Source organism: Mugil cephalus, chromosome 15 (assembly GCF_022458985.1).
Source record: "Mugil cephalus isolate CIBA_MC_2020 chromosome 15, CIBA_Mcephalus_1.1, whole genome shotgun sequence".
NCBI classification, from domain to species: domain Eukaryota; kingdom Metazoa; phylum Chordata; class Actinopteri; order Mugiliformes; family Mugilidae; genus Mugil; species Mugil cephalus.
In genome coordinates, this window is record NC_061784.1 from 5,621,776 (window position 1) to 5,642,706 (window position 20,931).

At 42.3% G+C, this 20,931-nt stretch overlaps 1 protein-coding gene across 2 annotated transcripts; it reads right to left on the minus strand.

Annotated features, from left to right (window-relative positions):
* Positions 1-113: 113 nt before the first annotated feature.
* Positions 114-20,931, minus strand: si:dkey-175m17.7. 2 transcript variants are annotated; one of them, XM_047607849.1, is made up of 5 exons: positions 20,613-20,931; positions 12,545-12,649; positions 7,568-9,669; positions 7,036-7,338; positions 114-5,365 (listed from the first exon to the last, which is right to left on the minus strand). In XM_047607849.1, exons 3-5 carry the CDS (start codon positions 9,651-9,653, stop codon positions 5,100-5,102), a joined length of 2,655 nt encoding a protein of 884 aa, XP_047463805.1. In that variant the 5' UTR covers positions 9,654-9,669; positions 12,545-12,649; positions 20,613-20,931; the 3' UTR covers positions 114-5,099. The 2 variants fall into 2 exon arrangements, with proteins under 2 accessions (XP_047463805.1, XP_047463804.1); XM_047607848.1 differs by lacking the exon at positions 12,545-12,649.

Genomic DNA, 20,931 nt, shown 5'->3' on the forward strand with positions numbered 1-20,931 from the left:
TGATCAGTCGAGGGGGCGAGCTTCGCTTTCATTGGACGTTGGACTCCACCAGAGCTTTCAGAGCACTCCCTCAAACTATGACAAAAAATGGAAACAAGACCCGATCCCAGATATGTTATCTCAGACTTTTCTTTTATTATTAAAAGAGCCAGTTCCAGTGTGTTTACTAGAAATTAACATGGAGAACAACTTCACAATCCAGCCATCAGGTTTTGTACTGCACACTTTAGGATGCTATTATGGTTTTAACATTATCATATTCAGCTACAACCAACAAGAGACAAGACAGCAATTAAATCACTTGATGGGAAATCATCAATCATGTCACTAACACAGGAACCAATTTAATCAGAGCTGCTTCTGATCAAATCCATGACAAACGGAAGAGGAAGTCCATGTGTGAACCGAGTGTGTCAGCAGCCACGGTCCAGCGAGCACTTTCATTAAACCTCTCTGTGCAGCTAGTGTGCCTGTTTACGTATTGTACAGCGGTTTCGGCTTGAATTGGAGTTCATGCTTACAAAGTATTTTCACATCACAGTTCTCCACATTTACACGTCTAACACTTTTCAAACCTCTCTGTCGAGTCCTGGATGCGTGGAAGGCCTGTGTGTATTAGAGATGCTAATAGTCTTGACACCGGCTGACTCACTTGCTACTGACTCTCAGGAGAGGACTTCAGCATAAATCCACTTGTCTTTTTGCATATGGTTTTAAGCTACACTATGATTTACAGATGCATATTTTGGACTATTTCTGAGATCTAAGTCTAGATTCTCAAAATGTATAAGTTGCAAACCACATTTATGCTAAGAATATATGTAGTTGTATAAGGATGCAAATGAAACCACGTTCAAACATATTGTAAATATTGTTTCTCATAAGATGCAGGTAGTTTACCACAAACGAAAACAGAGTGCAAAATGCAGCAAATGAATTTTTCCTCTAGCCTGTTGGTTATTACTGATATTTTAATAGGCATTGTTGATGTTCAGTATTCAATTGGTCAATCAGGTTTTTTTTTCATATGCTGTATAGAGCTATATCAGCTATTAAATATATTCCTGCAACTGAAACATGCAGATTTGTAGCATAGCCCAGGTTACCTGACTAAGGGATTGTATATTTTTGAGACGTCTGTTTATCCAAAACGAGACAAAGACTTAATAAACCTGCTAGTTTTCTGCTAAAGTGGGCTAAATCCCAATGTCAGGATGCTAACGAGCGTGCCGTGTTAATGCCAGCACGCTGATGAAGGTGTTTCACCAGCTGAGGCTCGTAGGATCTGCCAGCGGATTAAAATTAAACTCTGCGTATTGACCATGAATGGCAATGCAGTCAAAAGTTGAGATAATTTCCTTGGCTTCACCAACTTATAGTGGTGCTGGTTGACCATCAGATCTACCCTCTGGGATATATATATATATGTGTGTGTTTGGTGTCAGCGTGTCAGCAGCAACACACGCTTCGAAACACATGATTCAATTATGCATCAACTCTAAATTGCAGTGGTAGGATTTATGTTTTAGCTGGACAGTTAGAGTCTAGACTGATCAGAAGAGTCTAATAGTTACTTCTGTATATGTGGGTATTATAAATTCAATCATGAATCTCTCAACCTGGATTTTTGCACAACAAAAAAGCAACATTATGGTCTTGTTTAACCAGTTAGCAATGACATGGCCTTTACAAATACTACATGGCTACATTTTACGTTCCCTTGTCTTTCTGCCGTGCTTGTAGAAGGAAGAACAACAGGAACAGCTACAGATCTTGTGCACAAGTTCACTCTCACTGCACCAAGGCAGCACAAAGAAGCCTGGACTGTATTCAGACAATATAAGCTAGGGCCTCTGTACTCAAGCCCGCTTTTGTAGCAGTCACCTTTAGCGTTAGTCATCGTGTGACGCACAGAATAAAAGTCTTTGTGATATAGCAGCATCGTATTTGTCACAGTGCACCTCAAAGAGTTATGAAGAGTATAATCGGTACATGAAGGTAAAAACATTTCTAAATACAAGGACCAGATATTACAATATGAAAATATTACATTTGATTAAGAGAAAGAATCCACTGTGAAAAGGGAAGGGTGACAGAAGAGCATCACAGGTTTAGTTAACATGAGCTTTTGGGTCTCTGGAGGAGGCGGGGCAAAGAAACAGCACAGCATTACTATGAGAGTCATACCTGAAGAGTTCTTACCCCTGCTAAGAAAGAGGGAGGTGGTCTGCTTTTATCATCATCATTCCTATGAATCCTTAAATTCAGGGTTCGGTACAGGGAATAACACAATGCTGAAAAATGAGCAATAAAATACAAAGAGGAATAGGCAAGTTCCCACAAAGAAATGCAATACACAGATATACAAGGTTCCCGAAAAGTTATCGTACACACACTTTCCTCTTTTCAAGTGCAAAACACGATTTATACGCGCCCGCTGACACCCACAGAGACACTGGCCCTTTAGTTCGTATGAATGAAAGAGAAAACGTTGAATTTCCCTTGATGTGTCTCTCGGGTGCAAACGTCTGAGGTCAGCAGTGCCTCAGCACTTGCACAGCAAGTCCATACAGCGTGGAGTTAAAGAAAATTGCTTCGGCAGCCATTTTGCATATAAAGTCCGTATAAAAATCAAGGAGCAGTAGCAATAGGCCCTCTTCTAATGTTAACACTACACCTACTGTGAGCTGAGCTGGAGAGACGGGAGCAGTGAACAGCATGTTTGGTTGAAGTCTCCCCAGCTGAAATAAAGGCAGAGGTACAAACATGAATACGGTACGTCGCCCCCCGTTCGGGAGACTGATAACGTTGGAAGTGTTAATAACTGTGACGCAAACCACGGCTGTGCATCTGCATTGCCACGGCAGAATTGGAAGATGTCGTTCTGTCCACATGGCCTTTCATATAAAACAAAGAGTCATGTAAAAAAAAAAAAAAAAAATTATGATGAAGAAGACTGTAGAAAAATAGAGAGCCTGTATCAAAGTCACTTTGACAGAAAATAAATTCAACAAGCAAAAGTTTAGGATAATTTTCACAAAGGACCAAATTACACAAGGCTGAACTGAAGGCATGTTGGTTTTAGAAAATTGTGTCTGGTCATTTTGTTAATCACTGGTTAAATCTGGAATAGGGAAGCTTCGTTGCGCCTCAATTCTATGAACTCTTGTAGTATATATTCACTGATATTGATTTGTTGGGGTTGTTATGGATGGAGAAGGTTAAAACCTTTCCACTAGTCATCTGTCAGCCTGCATAATCATTTCTGTCTTCTGTTGTTACATCTAAAAAATATACAATACAAATAATAAAAAAAAATACAAGTCTCCTCTTCCTACCCTCCTGCCTAGCATCTAGCAGATTTAGTGTATGCATTGACAGTATGTTATCAAAAAAGTATATGGCATCAGGTTATAAAGTGTGCAAAGGAAACAGCAGTCACTTCTAATCACAGTTTCTTTCTCATGAAGTGAATTAACTGATGGAGACTAAACAGGAAGCTGCGATGCTTTGGAAATCTGTGAAAGATGAATGAGTTTCAGTTTGTAGCATGTTGCTTCACATCATTTGTTGCCCCAAATTAAACCAGATTACTGCACAACACAGAAGGAGGTCCGCACTGACGTTATGCGCTGTAGCTGATTTAATAACCACTTGTGAAGAATGATGGTATGGTAACTATTTTGTAATCACTTCTATATGGCAGGTCTCATTGTGTTAGCTTAACCTAGCCATGAAGGTTCAGTGTGCAGGTGTGCAGGTCGTCTGCACAGGATCTGTAATTTAAAGTGTGCTAAATGGGACTCAGGCTTGAAATATTAGCTAATGCATAGTCATGAGGAACACTGCTCAGGAGGTTACGATAAGTGGGAAAAAATGGAGTTAGGTACAATGGCAAAATGAATTAATTAAAAAGTAGATTAGGCTTTAAGAGCCATTCCCGACCTGGCAACGTATTGTAAGCCCCATTGTGGAAATGTGATTCTGAGCAGACTTCAAAACTGCAGCGAGCTAGCCAACATCAGAAATGAAGAGTTATAAAAAACAGTAGTAAAGTTTCACTCCAAAATAAATATTTTGCTCAAGGTTTCTGGACTTGAACCTTATGTATCGACTGTTAATGTTAAATAAAAAACTGCGCTTCAGGAAATAAAACTTATTACTAATAATGCATCTCTCTCATGAATTGTCCATAAAATACACAGAGTAGCTACAGTTGGACAATTTCAGTTGTTTAAAGCACATCATAACAGCAGGAAAAACCCCACTGATCTACACCTCTACTGTAAATTATAGTTGAGCAGTGATTGACGCTCGGTTGTAAATGCTTTCGTAATGAGCTTATTTCAGTGTTTAACCTGCCTATTTAATGTATTTAAGTTTTGTATTCAGAAATCCTGCTGCTACTTTGTAGCACAGGCCTTTTCCTTTGTTAATATACTGGCCGCTTCACGGGAATAAAAACATTTTAACACATTTCCTGACTAGGTCCACACTAAGCTATTGCACAGTTCTCAAATTAGAAAAAAAAGATGTTCATTATTAATTAAAACAGTGACTTAAGTTCGTATGACATATTTTTCTCATCTTTGTGATTTTAGTTTGAGATTAAAAAAAAGTAAAGTGCCTGTGTGTTGCTACATGTGTTGAAAACATCAGGATGGTGATGTTGAAGGATTAATGGTGGATCTTTTTTTTTTTTTACGTTCTGCATGCATTTACGAAGTCACTATTTCTGTGTGCCCGTTAATGTAAACAGTGGGAACAAAAAAAGAGGCATCAGAAAAAAAAGAGATATCTGAATGATGTTAGATCTATACAAAATATTGGCACATTATCTTATAAACAGTGTCCCAGATGAAGATCACGTTGTCTAAGAACCACTTAAACAAATGAACCACCCAGTCCTTTGTCTCAGGTTTCACAGTATTAAAAGTGCACTAATTGCAAAACACATCAACGCATTCCAGATGAAATATTTCTCATCGTGTCTCTCCTCTCAAATGTGCTGCACTGTTTCTGTCATGCTCATTAATGCCACTTTTATATCTCTAGTATCTTCTCCTTCACTGCAGTAATTCTACACACACCTGTCTGTCTCACACCTGCGTCTCCACACCGTTAAGTTTAGGCATCAAGATGCGAGGAGTCACCCCAGAGTTGAGGTCCCTCTCGAACTCCAAAAGCTGGCCCATGAAGTTTAGATTCGGGGACACCACAGGACGCCGGCTCCGCACATATTTGTAGGCATCTGTCATTGTCATGAGGGTGTGCTTCATAAGGTACGCGATGACGATGGTTGCAGAACGGGACACGCCTGCCTGGCAGTGCACCAACACTCCCTGTCCACTCTGATATGCCTCCTCTGTGAACGACAAAATGGATGAGCTCAGTTTTGCTTCAAGACTTAACAAATGACTTAATGCTGTATTATTCTTGGTGCAAAATTCATCCAAATCTCGAATGTACATTTAGTAATGCCTGCGGCCTGTACCATTGAACTCTAAACAAAGAATGAAGCCCCTCTACATGCCTGTAGGTGAGTCATAGTGTGGGTGGGAAGAACAGGGTCAGGAATTCAGTGGCTCACACGTTAGTCAGTGGCACAGCCTCTAAAGCAACTGATGATCCCTTTGAAAGTTGCTGCATTATTTCTCCTTTTTCCGTAGAACTCATCGCACACGAAAATCTGGTTACCAGGAAACATTCCACACAGAACACTGAGTTCGTCCTATTATGATCACTTTTATTTACTCTAATCATTTACTACAGGTTATTCAAACAATTAAAAAGTTTATTCATTTTTGATAAAAAAAGGATTATTATTCACCCAAAACCAAAAATGTTTTTATGATTTAACAAGTGACAAGTCTACAGTCTTTGCCTAGCTTACATCATGGTAGGCCTGTCACTAATTTAGGCGAAGCTACCAGTGGCTACCTAGCAGCTAAGAAGATCCAGTAGCTTAATTTGGCTGAGGCCTAACTAATGTAGACCCCTTTCACAGTTTGTAAACAGTGTGAAGTTTTTTGAGGGGCGGGACTTAGCTGGAGGCAAAAGATCTAGAACACAATTGCCTGTAAACGGTCGTTAGCATATTTCAACGTTTTCAATGTTTTGCCGAGAATTGACGAGGAAAATACATATTTTAGAGAATACACTTATACACTCACTCCCCGAGAGTGATATTTCAAAAAGTTGACTGATGTTACTATATTCACCGACCCCATACACTCTCACTAACTGGATGGGCGATCTGACCAAAGGAGGATACAGAGGGGACAAAGTCTGGTCTGTCTTTATCAAGTGAAGCCTCTCCAACAAAGATAACTTAGCAAATACAACTTCAGCTTGGACACCCCTGAAACTTGTTGCACTCTAGCCAGCGGTTAGCATTAGCATTAACATGAAACAAGAATCCCCCAAGTAATTAATCATATGATTGACTTAATGTAATTTCAGTCACAATTTATTCTAACCCATAACATTATCCAGGCTGAAACTGATGATGCATTACATATTAATCTTATCTGATATGAAGGGTGCAGCACAGAGGTACGGTGGTTAGCACTGATGCCTCCCAGCTGGATTCAAGTCTAGCTCGGGATTTTCTGGGTGGAGTTTGCATTTTCTCCCTGTGTATGCGTGGGTTTTCTCCTGGTACTCCAGTTTCCTCCCACCTCCAAAGACATGCTAGTTAGATTAATTGGTGATTCTAAATTTACCCTAGGTGTGAGTGTGAATGCGAATGGTTGTTTGTCTCTTTCTTTTAATCGCCAAAGCCAAACCAATGTCGTCTAAAGCTGACAGTGACTGGTATGTGATAAAACTTAAAGGTTTTGATTTTTTTTTATTTTGCCCCCCAAAAATACAACAAGATGACATTTTCATGATTGACAGCGACAGTGTTTGCCTCAAGCTTGTCTCTGTTTTGCCTCCAGCTAACGCCGTGACATCACAGATCCCCATGAAGGGGTCTATATCCTGGTTCAGTCTGAACGATCAATCATCAACAATTTGACGTAGGGCTCTCACCTATAAACTCAAAAACCTCTTCAAAGTACTGTCGAAGGTTTTGCTTGCTGTTGTCGGTGGCTGGGAGTCTTTTGTAGCGCAGTCCAGAGCTAACGTGGTACAGGGGCAGGTGTGTGGTCACATTGACCACGTAGCCAATGTTTAGGCGCAAGAGCAGGTCCAGGTCCTGGGCGTCTCTCTCGTTCCCCAGAAACAGGAAGGGCAGAATTGGACTGATCACAGCATTCTCTGCATCAGGAGTCATCACACTCTCGTCAGACAGAGAAGCCGGCAGTGAAGATGAGAGTGGAAGAGAGAGGTGCACTGGAAAAAGACGAGACATAGAGAAAACAAGGACAGATGTTGTATGCTTTGTATGAAGGAGTTGAGAACATCTGCCACAGCATGAAATCTAAGGACTTTAACACATATACAGGCTCACAACAAAATGGCATCCAGGCTAATATAACCCAGGTTTATATCAGTGATTTCTTCCCGGAGAAGGTGCTTCAATGCTACGACTTGCAAAGGTGAACAGTAAAGACATTCTTACTTCTGCTGTTCTCCTCGTCTTGCTCTCTGTTCAGGGAGTTCAAGGCCAGGTGAAGTGACTGGGCTGATGGCAGAGAGTGCCCTCCCTCTCTGTCTCTCAGCCAGGGTTTGGGTTTGATGAGTGTGGTAGGGGCAGAGGGTGGAGGGGAAAAGGACACAGGTGATGGTGGGGATGCAGATCGGGGAGAGGGGGAATATGCTACATCTTCATCTTGCTCAGGACCATCACTCATTCCTGCATCCTCAGCTTTGTTCAAGAGCCTCTTCAGTGAGCTGCGGCCATCATCATACCCAGATCCTGACCTGCGTCCCATGAAATCAAGGGCAGCCATTTTGCCCTGCTGAAGCCGCCGACGGCCAGCGTGGTCTGTGATCTGAGTCTGCGAGTAATCCTGGAGGTTTTGACAGTCCAAGAGGACAAGGCCTGTTCCGTTACTGCCATTCTGAGCCTGGGTTGCACAGGTCTTCCCGACTCCTGCTCCCATCCCGGTACAGTGATTCTTTTGGGATTTAGAATGGGTCATCTTCTTGGCCAGTTCTTCGGGCCAGATAGTACGCACGCTGTAGTCATCATCATCGGCTTGAAACGTAGCCATTGGATGAGCTGCTCCGATGCCTCGTCCTGGTGGTTTGCCTCGGCGAGGGTTGAATGTCACCACTATGGGATCGCTGCTGCAGTAGCTGCAGGTGGAACTGCCTGTCTGGGAAGCTTTGGGGTTGCAGCCTGTGACGCAGCTCTGTATCGCCCGCAGGGGTGCCGAAGAGGAGAGTGGGGTACAGGGCAGGCATCCTCCTACCAGTTTTTTGCGCAGGATAGCAGGACTTTCAAAATTTCCAGCCTCACCAGAGCAGGAGGGACAGCGGGCAGGTTTGAACAGGCTTGCTCGGCAGTCAGACGCAGTGCTATTAGAAGAGGAGGTGTTGGAGGTGGAGGCGGTGGAGAGACACCCACCCAGATTTTTCAGGCCCATTTCTTTACCGCCTCTCTTCACTGTTCTGACATTGTGACCACAAGAAAACGAGGTGGAAGTGCTTCCTCCACCTCCTTGGAAGCTAGAAGTGTGTCCCTTACAGCCTCTGCATCTTACGAGCCTCCAGCAGCCACAACTGAATGGGTGTGTGCAATCGATAGTGCAGGTGTGGTCAGGGCTGGGGAATCCTCCGGCATGGGAGGAGCAGGGGGACAGCGGAAGACCATGAAGAATATGAGGGCGGTGATCCCTGGTATGAGGCAGATGAGACTGGCTGAGCTGCTGTAATGAAATTGGTACATGGGTGGGTTGGGAGGGAGGGGATGAGGGATAGTTGGAGTTTAGGATGGCAGCATGAGGCACGGGGACAGAGTTGTGGTGGTAGGGAAGACTGTGACTGTTTTGGCTTTGATGGACAGTTCCCAGTTTGGAATTCTTCTTGTGACTTATAGAGGGAAATTCATGATCACTTTTGTTATTAAAACTAGTGTTTTCCTTTTCCTTTTCACTCCTGAATTTATGCTGCTGTGACTGAGCGGGGACAAACTGTAGGACCCCTCCAGGGGAAAATGACAGCTGACGAATTCGTTGTGACTTGTGTTCAGCTCCGCTTGATCTCCCTGCACTTCCTGTTTTTCTCTCACATTGTCCTTGGTCCAACTGTGATGAAACACATTTCCCTCTGCCACCTTTTACACTCCCGTTACGCCCTAATGAGTGGCTGAATCCTCCTCCCCGTCCTCCTTTGTCCACCGTCACCCTGATATCAATGGTATGTGTGTGGGAGGGCAGCCGAGGGCCGAGAGTTACTGTGCCATTGCTGTGGCAGTGGCTAGGGATGTTTGTGACACCCGCTGGGGTGACAGGCTGGTCGCCCTTGAATTTCTGCACACGGGAGGACCTGCGCTTGCATTCCAGAGTCAAAGATTTACAGGAAGGTGAATAAAAGTGGGACTGAGAAGGGTGGAGGTGAGGAGGGTGGGCGACTTGTCCATTGGAGGAGGCTGTTATGTGAGAGGAGTGCTGTGGGATGGTTTGTGGAGAGGCCTCACATAGAGCTAAATTTTTAGGGCGCTGAATGACCACTATACGCTCGTCAAGAGGGAGGGGAGGCATCTGGGTTTATGCAAAGCTGTTCAATGAAGAAGGAGAGAGAAACAGAAAGACAGTAGTCAGACAATTATTGTGTTTTCACACACTAAAAAAGGGGAGCACACTTTACATGTCATCACTGTGAACACAAACAGCAAGCTCATAAAAATGAGCTGGCAGTGCTATGCAATGCAGTTTATATAGAATTGTGAGCATTGCTTCTTTCGATATTGTTTGTTATAATATCTCATAATTTATTAGAAAAAAATATTTATGATATGTAAAGTAAAACTCCACATCCTCCACAAGGTTAGGGTTAGGGTTAGCCCTAACCCTAACCCTAATGACAAAACATCTTCACAACAACAGATTTTTATGTTTTGCATATTTTTGTAAGTCACCTCCAAGGTGTCTTTTGCATAACAAAACATACCAAGAGCAAAACCAACCACAGATAAATGTAACATTTTAGTCAAACACATTTTCCTTCAAATTTGCTGCAAATGAAGGAGAAATTCTACAGAGAGAATAAAAACTGAGGTGCATGTTAGATGTGAATGGATGTCACAGCAGTGACTGAGTACATCTGCTGAATCCACTTCAACATGGACCTCACGTTCTGTCCCTGCTTATACCACGGCCACAAACAGACTGTGAAAGCTCGTCTATATTTACGGGAAGATGAGACTCGAGTTTAAAGTTTGCCCTTAATAGCTTTGCCATTAGACAATTCGGAATCAGAATGGTGCAGAAGTGTGAACCTGCTTGCTGTTAGCAGCACATAATCCCAGCTAATCCTGGCGGCGGTGAGGCTTCTTAAAAGCTCAGCCACAAAAGCCGCATCAAATGAGCCGCAGCAACTTTCATCCCTCTGAGGAGTCCTCATTCTTAACGCATGAAATAATAAACCAGGCAAGTCAGAGTTGGCCTTAAAAGTACACTGTATATATACAGTACAACAGTGATGGGCTGTGAATGTTACACTATGGAATACAGTCAAAGTGCTTTCTAGACTGCACGGTAATCTTGTCCACCATGGGGCAATAAATCTTTTTGCGCTGTATTGTCACAGAAAAACAACACCGGGACTCACAGTTAGCTAATGGCTCGGTGGGATTTTTCACCCTGAAGACTCTTTAATGCTGTAGAACCGTGTGATTATCAGAACTGAAACACTTCCTGCCCCCCAGCCCTCTAACTGCTAATCATTTTGCCTCTGGTATAAGCTAAATTAAACACATTGTTTGGGCCAATTGAAAACAAGCATTTGTCCAGGACATGGTATAAACAGAAGGTCATCACATGCGCAGCAACACAACTCTGCTGAAGAAAACATTTTCACAGCACGACAGAGCAAAAAGAGATTAAGATAAAAGAATGTAGCTCATGAATATGCACTTCATAATCAAACACCTATAAAAATGTGTTTGTATCATGAAACTGCCTTTATGATTAATGTTACTAATAACAGGCTGCTTTAGTTACCGAAGAACTTTTTATACTCTTGTGGTACATCCATTACAAGTCTGCTCAAACATTAAGATGAAATATTATTGTTGTTAAGCTGAAAATCCACACACACTGTTAAATACAATCAGCCCCCAAGTTGTTTGGTTGATGAACGGCTTTAATTTCCTTTTCCCCCACCGGGGTCATGGTGGTGCACATGCCGGTGCTGGTCAGCTGGGAGGATGTAATCATGCTAATATAAGCGGTAAGCTCAAAGTTGGGCTGACAAAGTACAGACCTGGAGATTTCCCAGTTTAGAAAAGAAAAGTGAGTCACTTTACCTCAGCCATGAAAGTTTACTGTCTGTATAATTTTCAAGTCTTTGGAGGGTGCTTGTACCTCTGCCTCGAGTTTGATGAGTTTCTGTCCTTGTTATTGCGAGGCTGGTGTAAACTGGTGAATCTATTAAGGAGCATTTGCTCTTTGACTGGGGCTATAACCAAGACATACAGCTATATTTTAGATTACTGAAAATGTTATCACATTTAAAGGGGCATTTCATTCGTAGAAATAATAGCGGCTTTACATGAAGGTGTCGTCTGAAAGTTGATCAGAAATAACATTCTATAAAGATGAATTACATTTAACCACTTCGATAAAAAGACCTGATCTTAAGGATTATTCAATGGGGTTAAGAGCACAGAGTCTGGTGATGGTAACTTGTTTAGAATCTGATCAATAGGACGATATTAGCACCTAATAAACTCATGCCAGTTGATTGTTTCTCTTGGCCTGCAATGAATACACTGAGTTTATGAGAGGGACTCGACCACGGTGATGGCAAAACTAATTGTTGGAGCTTTTGAAAAGATGAACAAAGTGGTAATCAGAATCAGTCAGATTGAAGTAAAGAAAATAGTGTCCGTGTAAATGTAGTCACACTCATTTCCCCCACAGGCTGAACTGCATCTGGTGACTCCTTAACCTTTCACTCAGAAAATTCAGATATTATTATATAGTGCCAATGCTAATATGAGAAAGTCATTTGATTAACTTAATTTGATTTGTCTGTATGTTTTATTGGACTGCAGTGGGATTAGTTGTAGAAGAAACATTAAGGTACTGTTTATGTTAAGTGTCGCTGCACTGGGAGGCTGAATTATATTCAAAAAAAAAATGTAGCCGTTTATACAGTGATTTTTTTAAGGTGGATTTTCATTTTAGGCTCTTGAAGAAATACTTTTCAAGAATCTCTCAGGGAGCAGGAGAATGGCAAGTTAAACTGGGTACAGGGAGGAAGATATACTCAGGACACCACCAGCTGACAGGGACAAAAAGTGGGTAGAGATAAAAACACAGGGGGCAGATTATAATGTGACACTGTAAACCACAGACTACAGGGGAGGAAGGAACACGTCCAAAGAATCCGGGGATGCCTTCAGACCCAACACAACACAGTTACCGACCCATAGAGAAATCAAACCACGCTCCGGTGTCCCCATGCTTATATCCGCACACAGAGTCTGGTGATGGTATCCTCATCTCTTTTTTTTTTCCTTTTTCAGCCTTGCCTGTGGTGGAGGGGGGTGGGGGTTACATTGACCCAGTTTTATCATGGTGGAAGTCGCTATCACTCTGATCACTTTTCTCTCACACACTGGAAAGTGCAGGCTGCCTAGTGGCATTTTCACTCATTCACAGTCATAGTGTAGCTTAGGCCACAGAAATATGAAGGCACGCCAGCGATCATTTTACAGTTTAATCGTAACCTGATAAGCAAGAATAAAGTAGAAGCATGACAAACTACTCAATTTTATTCTGCAGTATCTTCATATGTTGGTGACTGTGAGTGCTCATCTGCAAAATTCAAACTCCAGTGTCAATGTACATTAATCCATTAATGTAGCAGCTTTAGTTTCTCTACAGTTTAAGATTTTACGTATTAAATGTACGTCCTTGTTTTAAGATACAGCTCATTATTCAAAAGAAAATAAATTCTCCAAACTTATTTTTTGGCACATACAAAAAGGGCGTGTCTGGTTGTTATTTCTTAGGCTTTCCTAGATTGGACTGTATGTGCTACAACTTGCGCTGCAGTTTATTTCCCCAGAACACATACTTTGATACTGGAATAATAACACTGTTATACAGTACATGCAATAAAAACTACACTTTTACGTAATTGAAGGATTTTAGTTCAGCAAAAGCAGTTATGACTCTGATATTGTCTCTAGACTTGGAGGCAAACACTTTACTGTGTGAACAAAGCTATTAAAGGCTATGAAAACAGTTGATTAGGAGGTTAATGGAAATGTCATTTAATTAACTGTGTTTATATGAAATCACTCCAGTTGGTTGGTCCTAATTAGTCAGTGCGTCTCACACATTAATTGAATCTGATAAAAGTCTGCGAGCTACCTGCTCTGCCAGCACGGCGTGCGCACTGTTGTGTGTCGCCTTTCCAAAAACAGAGCCTCCCCGGTCTGCTCCACTCGGAGGCTGCAGCCAAACAGCGCAGCGAAACAAAGTGGGGAGGCTTTTCTGATGCTTGTCAAGTCAGGAAGCTGGCAGTTGTGTGATCAGAGAAACAGACTTGTTCTTTTTAGCTTGTGATTTGACAGTCTTTCATTGTTGTCCCCTTGCTGGTAGCTGAAGTTGCCAGATACTTATTTTGCCTCTGAGACGGCAGCGAAAAAGAAACAGAGAAAAGAATGTTATTGTACAGTGGCAGATCATAGGCGCACAAGGAACGTCTTTATTGCCGAACAGAGATGGAGATAGAAAGGAACTCTTCCATCAATTTAATGGCCCCGAATCAATATCTCACTGACACCAGACAAACTTTAATGGTAAGCCATCCATTCGTAAGCAGCACCTGCAGCATATTCAATTACAGACAACTCAGTGTGGGAGGTCTCATAATATATCTGCTAGACGTATCTGATGACTTGTAAAAAGCTGACTGTAAAAACGTGAATAAGTTATGAGACTCCTGCCAGAGGAGCCGAGCCACTGACGACCCCGTACGAAAGTTTTCATCTTATAAACAAGTGTCACAAAGCTGATCAAAGAGCGCAGGAGGGAAATGGAAATGCGTGCCCACCATCAGGTGTGAGTATTTAGTGCTTGCTGAGGTATGAAGTCGGCTTTTTGATTGGAGCACATGAAAGTGTCATGGTTTCAAAGTCAGACACATGAAGAGAGAGAAAAAACGAAATAAAATATATATTTATATATATATATATAAAGAAAGAAAATATGTCACTCTGTTCCAGTTAGTGAGAGCTGCGAGGGCCTACGGGGGAGATCATGACGCCCTCCCTCGGCTCAAACCCCACCAGCGGAAGAAAGATAACAGCTTTACGGGCGCAGGCAAGAGCTTCAGAGAGGAGGAAGCGTCACGCGCTGGTGTCTTTCCACTTAATTTAACTCTTCCAAACACCTGAATATACACAGATAACCGTGACCCAATATATACGCGGCATGATGGGGCCTCTCATGCAGAACCGGAGAACAGTGGTAGACCGAACCTGCAGCCTGGTACACGGTCCATCTCCAGCTGCACAGGCAGTGTTTGTGGGGACAAGCTGTTGAGTGGGCCGGTGTTTTTGGGGAACAGATGGTTTCCTGGCTGTGCAAGATTGATGGCAATCTGTGCGCTCCCTCTCTCTCTCCGCCCCGCTTTTATGTAGCCACTTCATCAAAAAGCACCTGATGGCCAAACACCCACGCGAGCAGACCGGACAACACCGGAGACTAAAAATAATTAAATAAATTAAACTCTGGCAATAATGTGGTCGTAAAATTTGAGTGCGAGTCAGAGAATGTCTCTGCTGCGTGATTTTTTTTCCCCCTTTCATCACGGCGAGTGCTCTCGTGCATGCGGATGGCAGGAAAATTAGTCATCTGAGTCACTTGTTTCCAGAGGCTGATGAGCAGGCCGCTCCAGTCAGAGGACAAGCCACATCTTTCCATTTTTTAATTATCATTATTATTTTTTTTGTGTGCGTTGAGCTCTGAGTTGGCACAAAATGACAGAAGGCGGTCTACTCTTTAAATGCCCATTCACACGCCAACTGACAGATGGCTAGCAAGAGTTGGGGGCACTGCACACAAAGGGAGAAGGTAGCCAAAGGGGGGGCCGGTCAGGCGGTGGCACGGATTCCTAAGGTGGTGCAGGTGCATTAAGGTGCACACTGCAGATGTGACTGGAAATTAGTGAACAGGTTCCTATGGAAAGGAGCACTGTGGTGTCAGTGTGGTTCAAATAATGTAACAAAAAAAAAATGTGTTGAGTGATTTGAACTGTCAGCAAACTGACAAGACTTATTGATTGTGCTGTCACACACCTAAAATAGAAAGGCAGCAGCCATCACCTGTGTCTCAGGTCACTGCTGATGACTTCGTTCCGCTGTCACCTTGTCGTCCTTAAGCAGTAAGGCAGCTTAACAGCAGCAATAACATGCAACTTATATGGTAACACTGATAGGTAAATAATAAAATTAAAAGTTTGGATATTTAATACCATTATAATGGTAATAAAAATATATAATTATTCAATGAACATTGCTTAGTTTCAATGCACGGATCCATCCAATAGAAGCACTGATATTAAAGGAGGAGTTTGACATTTTGGGAAATAAGCTCATTTGCTTTCTTGCTGACACGAGATGATCAATACCACTCTCAATTTAACGAGGCGCTGGCTGTTCTTGTTGTCCAACAAGACCTGATATATTTCAGTTTTTGCACAGTATAAATAAACGAGCTACATCATGCGTATCATGAGCTTCAAAGGCACTGACAGGCAGACATTTTAACTGTTCCTCAGAACAGTTTAACCCTAAAGAGATGGAATGTGCTTTGTGTTTCCTCAAATGTTGGACTATTCCTTTAAAATTTGGATTAAAAGTGAACGAGTTTTATTCTGCAGCTTACACTTCATTCTACATTCAGACCTGGCTTTAACTTGGCAGTTCAGTGGTAAACCATTATAGTATAAATGATCGCTGCCATGTTTCTGTTTAGACTTTTAAAATGTCTACAGACAACAGGCCTGGTACAAATTGATCTGTGTGAGCTGAGTCAGTTTTTAACAAATTAAAGTGACCGTGAGCAACTTAAAGGAAAACGAATCAAAAACATACAAAATAAGTATCGTTTGTACTTTAAGAAATGGTCATCATTCTTCATGCCTAATCTTAAATCCACCATCAAAATAAGGTAATTAATGCCGTGACAAAAAGCCGCGTATATGTTCCCATATTATGACGGAAACAGAGCGGCCTTCAGACAAAAGTAAATGTTGGCCTTGTGAATGAAAAAGAACCACCCTTGGCCTGTACAGATGTTACAAGATAACCAAATCATCAGAGTGGCATAAGATTATCAGGCCCATCAAGATTTAAGGAAAGCTGACCGTCAACCCTTTGAGGGTAGCGCCGAATCCAAATACACAAACTTGGTTAAAGTCTGCTTGCTAGATAAGCCTTGTAGCTGTGCCTTGACGACACTGGTGTCACAGCAGCGTGTAGTCCCCCATAACCCCCAGGGTGAACATGTTAATTGTAACAGCAGTGGAGGGGCTTGAAGATGGAGAAATCAGCGAAGAGTGAAGCTCCTCCTGCCCATCATAAACAGGAGCGATAATGGCTAATAAAGCACCCTGACCAAAGCTGGAGAAAATCACCTTTGAACGAGATGTTTAACCCCAAACTTAGTTAACTTGAGGCAGCGGAGATGCATTAGAGTCAAGTAAAATCAGATTTAGCTACATAAGGACTAAATAATTAATCATCACACACTATAAACTTAATGTTATTACAAGATGTCTCCAACATGTGTTCACGTCACTATGACTCATCAGGCTTAAGTCACACATCTAATGATGTAAGATTTACTTTGGACAAAGGAAATGACTGGCAACTGAGTTATATGTGATGACTTGTTCTGACTCAGATGCCTAAATGTGAGTGTTTTGCCAACAGTGGCATGATAATGGCACAATAATGACACATTAGGATTGTTAGCAGGCTTTAGTTTGATCGCTGTGTGTTAAAAATTATACCTCCAATTGTTTCCTTTATTCAGACTAATTCAAATGAGTTGGAAAAAAAACAAAACAACACAAAAGTTTATATCTACTCTAAGCCTGCGTTAAATTAAATTTTCACAGTCTCATCAGAGCTCACACCACTACAGGCTAGCGAGAGGAAGTCAAAATAATTACATCACCTAAACTCCACAGTCAGCGGACAGACAGCGATGGAAGCAAACCGGCCAATCAGGGAGCAGCACGACGAGAGACATTCAGCCACTTCCTCTCCTCCTCAGCTCAGTCAAACTGATTTAACAAAGACCTGACAGGACATATAGCGTCAAAATCCTCACACATACGAGGCGAAGCAGTTCTTATTTTTAGCTTATTTCACATGCGGGAAAATTGGATTTTTGGCTGAAGAGGATTCCTAACACAGGGCGGCCCAGAGATTCTGTCCACATCGATTAAAACATAATAAAAATTTAATATTTTAGGCAAGCAGCAAGCCGGTGCTAATCAGTTACAGAAAACAACTCTATCATCTCAGTGATGTGAACTTTTAATTGTAATTAGAGTTCAATGTCACAACACGACGTCAAATTAATGAGGCAGCACTTCTCTGTGCAGTTTCCCAAAAAACGCCACAGAAAAAGAGAGACTCCCAGAATAGAAACAGACAAAAGGAGCTCAGAGAAAGGTTTAATGGTTGGGATTTGGGCCCTCTGTCAGGTAAAGATAAGAAGAATACTAATATGCTTTGAATATATTATAAATGGGCACTTTAAAGGGAACGCTGTCTGGGTTGAGGAGGAAACCGCACCACATTTCCTCGTCTCGATCCAACAAATGACCAACAACACTGTTTCATACTGGAGCCTACAAAGAGCCAGAAAAGACGGATGGGCGACTGAAAAACATAATTGGCGGAGGCAGGAACTAAACGACTGCGGTGTATTGTTACACACTAGAAGCCTTTGTGCGAGTGTGTTTGGCCGTTTGTTACAAAGTGTGTGTTGATCTGATGCAGAGAGGGAGGATGATTCACAGATTTAGCTTAAGACCTCAGACACATAGGAGGGTTTCCCCATGTGCGTTACAGGTTCAGTGGGTCCTCAGATCATGTGTCCCCTGCAGAACTTGCCTCTCAGACAAACAAACACCAAAAACCATCTGACACTATTCTATTTGACAGGGAGTTGCTCAGCTCGACAAAAAAAAAAAAAAAACCCGTCAACAACAACATCTGTTAGTTGCAGTTGTGGTAACAACAGTCTGTTTCTGTCCCCCCCCCCCCTCTGGAGTCTGTGCCAGACCATCTTCATATCCTCAAAGAAAGGCTTGGAGAAAGTATGAGTGTGCATGAAGACAACAGCACAGGAGGACACCCCGAGGCTGTCGCAGAACCTCCCTCAGCGTCCCAGCCGGCCTGCAGCGTCAACACTTAGAAGGAGGAGTGTCTAATGACTGCATGGCTATTAACGGCGGCAGTGATTCTGAGGTTAACTTTGGAGTATTCAGGCATGTTCAGAGTCCCACAAGGCCAAATCCCAGTCACACATTTAAGCATCTACTATTCACTTTAGAGCTGTGCAGTTTTTTTTGTTTTTTTTATCTTACCCACAAAAGCAGCATTGTGACCTGTTTGCCCTTTAACGGTGTTCTTTCTTTATTAGTAATTTTGATGACGCACACCAATTAAAACCGAGCAAAGCTGCATTCATTTTTTAGTCTTTTCATACTTTAATTTTGAAATTCAAATGACAAATAGCTTTTCACTCCTAATGCACACGCTGAATTCTGATAATGATATTGAACTGGAGAAACTGGAACGAGCCTTACTGTGATTCATTTCCCGTCGCCTGATTAAATAATAACTTAAGCTCAACATCATGGTCACTTGATGCGTAACCCCTTGTTTAATTTTCAGTAAACCGACTGTGCAACCACTGGCAAGTGTAGATTTGCGCGGCTGCCATTTACATTGCGGGGCTGTCAGCAGAAACTCTTCAAGGACATTATATGTTACGTCCAGTTCAGCCTCCTAACCAAGAAGCATGTACAGCACAACCACTGTCACGTGGAACAGAGGACTCTCCCAGCACGCAGCCCCTCACATGACAAACCCTGCTGCTGCTGTCACCCCTCTCAGTCTGTGTTTGTGTAAGGAATACGGGGTTAAACAGAATAACCACGAGAATATGCAAACTCCTGCAGAGATCAGGGCCTTAAACTAACCGTACTGTTAACTGTTAATACTATTTAATAATATTCTGTCTGATCTTTGCTTCTCGATACACATTTCAAGTAGCACCCATGTCTACATGTTTCATAAATATCATGTGAATTGGGTATTTTATATATATATATATATATATATATTTGTTTTAATTTCACCCTTTTGATCATGTAGAATGTAAGCTCTCATAACTCCTTGAGATATACTCAGACTGAAACGTTACACCACCACGGGAAATGTATATGTAGGAGTTGATCAAAATCTTATTTCAACTCTATATCCTGTGAAAGCAGATTCAAGCCGGGATCTTAGATTATTCCTCTCAAATGGGTGATCGTGTATTGGTCATTAAATACACGTATTAACATAAAAACTACAGCGTGGGACAGGTTTGTTTTTGAAGCCCTGCACAACGTGACCGTGGCACTGCGGTGATTCTTCTGTGCGAGTCTCGCTGGTGTAGTTTAAGCAGTTTTCCTCAACCGACTGTACCAGTCATTTCCAAATATAGCATGACTTCATCACTTAAACCGGATCTAAATCACTGGCGCCCGGCATTAAAAGGTGCTGCACATCCTTTCTGTTCTGCCTCTCCTCGCTCCTTTGTTGCGTCTCATCAGCACCGGCACAGGCAGAAAGAGACCTGTCAGTGTTTACATTCTTCCCCTGCGTGGTTGTTGATGCATGAGGCTGTTTTGTAGGCCTGAGGTGGACAGTCTATTAGTTCCTGTTTACACAGTCTCTAGATGGCGTACTGCCCAATTCCCCTGTTCTATTCTTTTAATAGCATCTTCGTAGCACAGCCTTTGAACCTTTACCGTGATAAGAAATGAAGCTGATGTGGGCGACCGGCCCCGAGCCAGCAGGCCTGCTCTTTTACTCTTCTCTCATTAAGTATGGATGTGTATGTAATTAGAGTACGTATGAATGGCAGCTTCACATGGCTGTAGCTATTTGTGTCAATATGACTGTGGTAAATAAAGAATTTGCCTCTTCATTCAGGCCGCGAGGCACAGAGATGCAGTGATTTGTTGCTGTTTATTTTTATTTGACGTGCTTGCACATAAAAACACGCAAAGAGCATGAAAACATTCTTCTTTTTTTTTCTTCTTTTCTGTGCTAAACCCGACCAAAGCATATTGCTGTGAAAGCCGCTGCGCTGAACACTGGCCGCTGATGGTGGGACTACCACAGGCTGCAGGCCGACCGGACCGATCGCCGCGATGAGTAACATTACTAAAAAAGAAACATCACTTACATCAACAGTGGCAGTCCCGTGGTGTGTTCATCACTAATGCGCGGCGGAATGAGAAATCCTCATGTCTGTAGTGGAGCGAGTAGCCCGACCCGACGCGTTGGTAGGATCCAGATGTGTAACACCTTCCCTGCCAGCTCGCTTGTAGACGTGCATTTAAAAAAAAATAAATAAAAAATAAATAAATAAAATATTATTTTTTTTAAAAAAAATCTTTGACTGGAAGATACGCAGCTCGGTCGGACTCAGAATGAAGACACGTATGTATGAATAAATAAATAAATGGCATCAGAAGTGCTTGGCTAACTCAGCTGGCGTCACG